Here is a 7,029-nt window from a genome sequence, read left to right on the forward strand (position 1 = left end):
CTGAAAGACTGAAACGAATCTCTTTGGGATCATCTGCTTTTTATTTACCCAGATATCGCTTACACAAATGTGTTGTGAACAAGAATGAAGGCAGTAAAGTAAATAGGTCAATAAAATAGAAAGGAAAAATGGCTAGGTCCTTGACTAAAGTAGGGTTGCTGAGAATAGTAAAAAGGAGATAAAGAGATAAAATTGGGAGTTAAATTGTAGATAGGCTCAATAAGATTTTATTAGTTGTGATAAAATAAGAGGAAGAAGACTAGGAGGGCTCACAAGTTGCAGACACAAGAGATTGGGTGGATGGTGGTGTCACTCCCCAGATACACAATTTGGAAGGAAAGAATGCCAAAGAAAAGAATGAATGAATTTGTTATGGGGAAGGCTGGGTTTTAGGTACTTGTGGAATTTCCAACTGAAGACTCATTGAATTGTGGTCTAGATGTCTTCTGAGAGATCTGTCTATAAGTCTAGGTATGAGAGGCATTTTAACATGCTCATTATATACAGAAAAGAATGTAAGTAATTTCCCAGAGAGTTAAGTTGAACCATTCTCTTTTTATGTGGAAGACACATAAAAACAAAAACAATCCTGTAGGACATCAATATATGAAGTCACTGTGAATGAGCCTGAGGAACAACCAAAGAAAGCTGGGAATGTGTGATATAAAATCCTCTAACAAATTAATATTCACATTTCTTTCAACAGGAACAATTCACAGAGAAGATGGGGATTAGAAACCATACCACAGTGACAGAGTTTATTATTTTGGGGTTAACTGAGGATCCTACACTTCGTGACATCTTCTTTGTGATATTTCTAGGAATCTACATTGTCACCTTAATAGGCAATATCGGCATAATCACTTTAATAAGAAGCTGTTCCCAGCTTCACACTCCCATGTACCTGTTCCTCAGCCACTTGGCTTTTGTGGACATAGGGCTGTCCACAGTAGTCACACCTATAATGCTTATGGGATTCCTAAGACATGGAGTGGCCCTCCCTGTTACTAGCTGTGAAGCCCAGCTCTATTCTGTAGTCATGTTTGGGACGTCTGAATGCTTCCTACTGGCGACCATGGCCTATGATCGCTATGTGGCCATCTGCTCACCCCTGGTGTATTCCACCTACTTGTCCCCCAGAGTCTGCATCCTCTTAGTGGTGGCTTGCTACCTGGGTGGATGTGTGAATGCCTCAACATTTACTAGTTGTTTATTGAGTCTGTCTTTCTGTGGACCAAATCATATAGATCATTTTTTCTGTGATTTCTCTCCTTTGTTGAAACTTTCCTGCTCAGATATCTCCATTCCTGAAATGATACCTTCCATCTCTTCTGGATCTATCATTGTGGTCACAGTATTTGTTATAGCCATCTCCTACATCTACATCCTCATCACCATCCTGAAGATGCGCTCCAACGAGGGGCGCCACAAGGCTTTCTCCACCTGCACCTCCCACCTCACAGCGGTTACTCTCTACTATGGAACGATTACCTTCATTTATGTGATGCCCAAGTCCAGCTACTCAACTAGCCAGAACACATTGATATCTCTGTCCTACACAGTGGTAATCCCCATAACGAACCCCTTTATCTATAGTCTGAGGAACAGAGATGTAAAGGAGGCACTAAGAAAGGCAGCTGTCAGAATATATTCTTAGGATTAATTCACAGCATTTCAGACAACCTATAAAGTTTTCATTATCGGTATCACACTTAGGACCTACCAAATACTGCTTAACTGACTGCTTAAAATAAAATTATATTTATTTGTTCTAATTTTCACTTTTAAATACTTGTAGACCAATTGGGAGACACCTAGACATCAGTAATAATGATAGTAATATTTATTACTATTATTAAACTCTTATAGATGCCAAGCATTTTTCCTTTATTTATTTTGCAAACAATAGCTTTTACTTACTCTGTGCCAGGCCCTATTCTAAGCATGTTACATATGTTAACTCATTGATTCCTCACAACAACCCTATGAAGTGATGCCACTATTTGTATTTCACAAATAAATCATCTGGGCATAGAGACATTAAGTGGAATGTCCAAAGTCATGAAGTTAAATATGGGACCAGTAAGTATTTGAATCAAGAAAGTTTGATTCCAAACCATTATTTTTCTTCATTTAATTTTCTCAGCAATCCTATGATGCAGGAATAAATTTCCCATAATTTACAGTGGAGAAAACTGTATTGAAAGATACAGTAGTTTTTACAGATAGATGTAAACTTAAGTCCTCTGTTTCCAGGATCCATGCACTTAACCTATATCAAACCATGACCATCGGCCTAATGACATCAACATTGCTACTGAGCTAGAGGATTTGGGCAGGACAATCAAGCTTAAGCTGGAACTTTGTATCAATTTTTTGAACAAACCCTACCACTAGATGGTCTAGGTTGTGTAGGCTCTGAATGAGGGTGAAAATTTGAAAGCTGGATTGGTTGTCATCTTTTAGGAGATCAGATCTTAACACCAAGACCACATGATTTAGCTAGTAGTTTATCCATATTTTAAAGCACATTAAAAACAAATAGTCTCCTTAAATATAATGTAATATTTATTTGTAGCAATTAAAAGCAGTGTCCTTTAATTCTTTTTTTTTTTTTTTTGAGACGGAGTCTTGCTCTGTGTGGCCCAGGCTGGAGTGCAGTGGCATGATCTTGGCTCACTGCAAGCTCCGCCTCTCGGATTCACGCCATTCTCCTGCCTCAACCTCCCGAGTAACTGGAACTACAGATGCCCACCACCAAGCTGGCTAATTTTTTTGTATTGTTTTAGTAGACATGGAGAATTAAAAACAGTGTCCTTTAATTCTAAGCATTGCAATTAATGTGTTAACAATAGTAGTTCCATAGGTCTGAATTGATACAGAAATTAGAAGATGTTTAAAAAAAAAAAAACAAACAGAAATGTTGTTGCATATCACATTAACTAAATGTTTTTCTTGGAGAATGATTTATTTTCATTTACATTATCACCATAAGACTAGAAAGGATGAGGAGAGGTCTGCTGGAATACAGAAACTACCAATTCCAAGCAAATATCGAAACTACTGTTTCTGGCATCTGGGAGGAAGACTTAGAATCCAGGTGTCCTTTTTACCTCAGTGTAATGGAGAGAGAGAAGTGAGGGTTGGGAAACATAGGAAATTTTTTTAACAAAATGAAAAGTATTTAACATATGCTATTCAGTGAAAATATAGAGTATCTATAATATTCTGGCAAATTTTTAAATAGAAAATACAGAACAAGGAGTGAAAGGTAACAAGGAAAAACTAAAACACAGGAAATGAATAAATAATGGGGTTTTAGACACATTCCATTTTGAGTTTCTCTTGTTTTAATACTTTATAATAAAAAAACATTAAAATTAGAGAAAGTTTAATAGTATATGCAAAAGACTTGACACATACTAGGCACTCAAAACCATGTGGATATTTTGAATACAGGCAGAACATAGCTGCCTGAATTTCCCCTTTGAGTAGTAGGAGAGTATATTCTCCTTCCCATTTATGGACAGTAGAATTGTAGCCACATTGTAAATCCCTGTGACCTTGGCAGGGTCTTCCAACCCTTTAGTCATGCATCTTGCACATTAGAGGGATGCAGAACCTAAGGTACTCTTTTCTTAATGTTGTTGGAGACAGTTCAGTTCAACATTATGATTTCCTGAGCACTTATTTAATGTCTTGTGCTGATTTTAAAAAAAAAGCCATTGTCTGATCTCTAAATACTTACTATATTGTATAAAACATATGTGTCCCCGCCTAGAAGCAGCTTCTCCATTCCTTCTCGAATCTCTGTTGAATTTGGCCCATCTGCCTTTACTCCAGCTTCCACCACTCCATCAGGGTGACCCAGAAGTCCTACAAAGTGTTCACCTCTGGTCCGGGACTTTTAGCAGGGGCTCCTACAAGAGTGGGCCCAGAGCCCACATCAGCCCCTTGAGCTTTGGTGGACAGCAGCAGCAGCAGCTTCTGGGGCGACAGGGCCCCAGGATGGGTTTGGGTGGAGGCTATGCTGGTCCGATAATATGGGGGCACAATCGCTGTCACGGTGAGCCAGAGCCTGCTGAGCCCCATAAGCTGGAGGTGGACCCCACAGGGCTAGGAAAAGTTGAAGCTGGAGGTAGAGTTTGGCAATATGCAGGGGCTGGTGGAGGACTTCGAGTAAATATAAGGATGAGATCAACACGTAGACAGAAATGGAAAATGAATTTCTTCTCATCGAAAAAGATGTGGATGAAGCTTACATGAAAAAAGTAGAGCTGGAGTCTCACCTGGAAGGGTTGACTGACGAGATCAACTTCCTCAGGCAGCTGTGTGAAGAGGAGATCTTTGAGCTGCAGCACTGGACTTTAGACACATCTGTCATCCTGTCCATGGACAACAGCAGCTCCCTGGACATGGACGGCATCATCTCCAAGTCCGCACTTAGTCGCGGAGATGACTAGCCACAGCCGGGTGAGGCTGAGAACTTGCACAGGATCAAGTGTGAGGAGATGCAGACGCTGGTGGGGAGGCATCGGGATGACCTGTGGCACTCGCAGGAGATCTCCAAGACAAACTAGAACATCAGCCGGCTCTAGGCTGAGACTCAGGGGCTCAGAGGCCAGGGGGCTTCCCTGGAAGCCACCATCATGGATGGCTTGCAGCGTGGGGAGCTACTGGTTAAGGATGCCAGTGCCAAACTGGTGGAGCTGGAGGCCCTCTGAGCCAGGAAGGCCTTGCCCTACAGCTGCAAGGAGCTGATGAAGGTCTGGCTGGTCCTGGACAGTGAGATCGACACCTACAGTACGCTGGGAGAGGGCAAGGAGAGCCGGCTGGAATCTGGAATGCGGAACATGAGTATCCACATGAAGACCATTGGAGGCTACTCAGGTGGGCTGAGCTGGCAAGCTCTTGCTTCAGCTATGGCCTGGGCTCCTTCCAGTCCAACTTTGGCTCTGGAGGGGTCTCCAGCTCCTTCAGCCACACCAGCTCCTCCAGGATCTTGGTTGTGATGAATATCAAGACCTGAGATGGGAAGCTGGTGTCTGAGTCCTCTGATGTCCCACCCAAGTGAATGGCCTCTGTAGTCCCTCCAATCCTACCCCTTCCTGTGGCTGTTCCAGAGCTTATGAGGGAGGCAGCTGTGCAGAGAAGAATAGAGAACAGGAGACCTATCTAAGGCCAAGCCCTAGCCCTCAGCCCACCCTTGTGGGGAGTTCTGCCTTAGGTACCCCCTGTTGCCCATGCCCCCAACTAAAAATCAATTTAATTTAATTTATTAATTATTTTTTTCCAAAATAAAGTCACAGCTAACTCTACCAACTTACAAGACAGCAAGCAAACAAAAACAACAATACCAAAAAATAAAACACATCCATATTTACTTGTCTAGAAGTAATTTGGTACTCACAACATGGTAAGTGCAATGAGGAGTATGCCTAAAGAAAGGACACTTTTCCTAACCACTATTGTAGAATAACACTTTCTGGAGAATAAAGCACTAAAACTTGGTCTCACAACATGACGAGATTAATAAGGTAAGGCAGTGGAAAGGTGTTCCAGGTATTAGAAGTTGCATAATCAATGGCACACAGGAATAAAATAGCAGCTGTTTGGGAAATTACAAGTCATTCTACATTTATGAAGCTTTCAGTATGGGGTGAAAAGAAGTGGAAATAGGTGATGTCTATATGAAACAGGTCATAAAAAGCCTTACATTTGATGTGAAAGTATATTTTATGCAATAATGAACTATTGAAAGCCTTTTGTAAAATGGTTAGATATGTTTAGGTCATTCTGACAACAAAGTAAAGCATATCTTTGAGGATGCCTGGTTAGGTAACAATCTACAGTACTCCAGTAGACAAAGGATAAAGATTTGAATATCAGTAATAGAAAAATACAAAACAAGGAGAGAACAACCTTGAGAAATATTTAGGGGAGATAATTGGTAGAAATTGTTGATTGTTGGATGGGGGATTAGATAGAAGGAATAATTTGGATAACTCCCATGGTCCCAACTTAGGTGAAGGAGTGCTCTTACTGACACCAGTCTCCCATTTAAAGTCCCAGGTTAGAGTAGGAAAGAGAGCAGTGTCTGTAAAATCTGTAAATTCTGTAAAATCTGTACACACACTGCCATCAGAAGAGCAGATGTTGTGAGACTCACAGGCCAGCTTTAAGGATTAAAGTTTCTTAATCTCACATAGACCAGTCTTCTCCAATTTCTGAATTCAACTCTAAATGCCCTGACCCCTTGATCCTGTCTGCCCTGCTTTTTCACCATAATAATGAACATTTGTGATTGTCTTGGAGATGCGGGCTCTTTTTTGGTTCCATACGAACTTTAAAGCAGGTTTTTCCAATTCTGTGAAGAAACTCATTGGTAGCTTGATGGGGATGGCATTGAATCTATAAATTACCTTGGGCAGTATGGCCATTTTCACGATATTGATTCTTCCTATCCATGAGCATGGTATGTTCTTCCATTTGTTTGTGTCCTCTTTTATTTCACTGAGCAGTGGTTTGTAGTTCTCCTTGAAGAGGTCCTTTACATCCCTTGTAAGTTGGATTCCTAGGTATTTTATTCTCTTTGAAGCAATTGTGAATGGAAGTTCATTCCTGATTTGGCTCTCTGTTTGTCTGTTACTGGTGTATAAGAATGCTTGTGATTTTTGCACATTAAGTCAAAAGAACAAAGCTGGAGGCATCACGCTACCTGACTTCAAACTATACTACAAGGCTACAGTAACCAAAATAGCATGGTACTGGTACCAAAACAGAGCTATAGACCAATGGAACAGAACAGAGTCCTCAGAAATAATACCACACATCTACAGCCATCTGATCTTTGACAAACCTGAGAGAAACAAGAAATGGGGAAAGGATTCCCTATTTAATAAATGGTGCTGGGAAAATTGGCTAGCCATAAGCAGAAAGCTGAAACTGGATCCTTTCCTTACTCCTTATACGAAAATTAATTCAAGATGGATTAGAGACTTAAATGTTAGACCTAATACCATAAAAATC

The 7,029-nt window shown here is 40.7% G+C and overlaps 1 protein-coding gene across 1 annotated transcript; it reads left to right on the top strand.

Annotated features, from left to right (window-relative positions):
* The first annotated feature begins 724 nt into the window (after window positions 1-724).
* On the top strand, window positions 725-1,775 carry LOC102139908 (olfactory receptor 5P1-like). The gene has a single exon (XM_005578725.4). The coding sequence runs from the start codon at window positions 725-727 to the stop codon at window positions 1,655-1,657; it is 933 nt and encodes a 310-aa protein (XP_005578782.4). The 3' UTR covers window positions 1,658-1,775.
* The last annotated feature ends 5,254 nt before the right edge of the window (window positions 1,776-7,029 follow it).

This window comes from Macaca fascicularis, chromosome 14 (genome assembly GCF_037993035.2).
Source record: "Macaca fascicularis isolate 582-1 chromosome 14, T2T-MFA8v1.1".
Taxonomy (NCBI): domain Eukaryota; kingdom Metazoa; phylum Chordata; class Mammalia; order Primates; family Cercopithecidae; genus Macaca; species Macaca fascicularis.

Bases quoted from the DNA above. Each gene is read 5' to 3' on its own strand.
- LOC102139908 (XM_005578725.4), top strand. From the start codon at position 725: ATGGGGATTAGAAACCATACCACAGTGACAGAGTTTATTATTTTGGGG.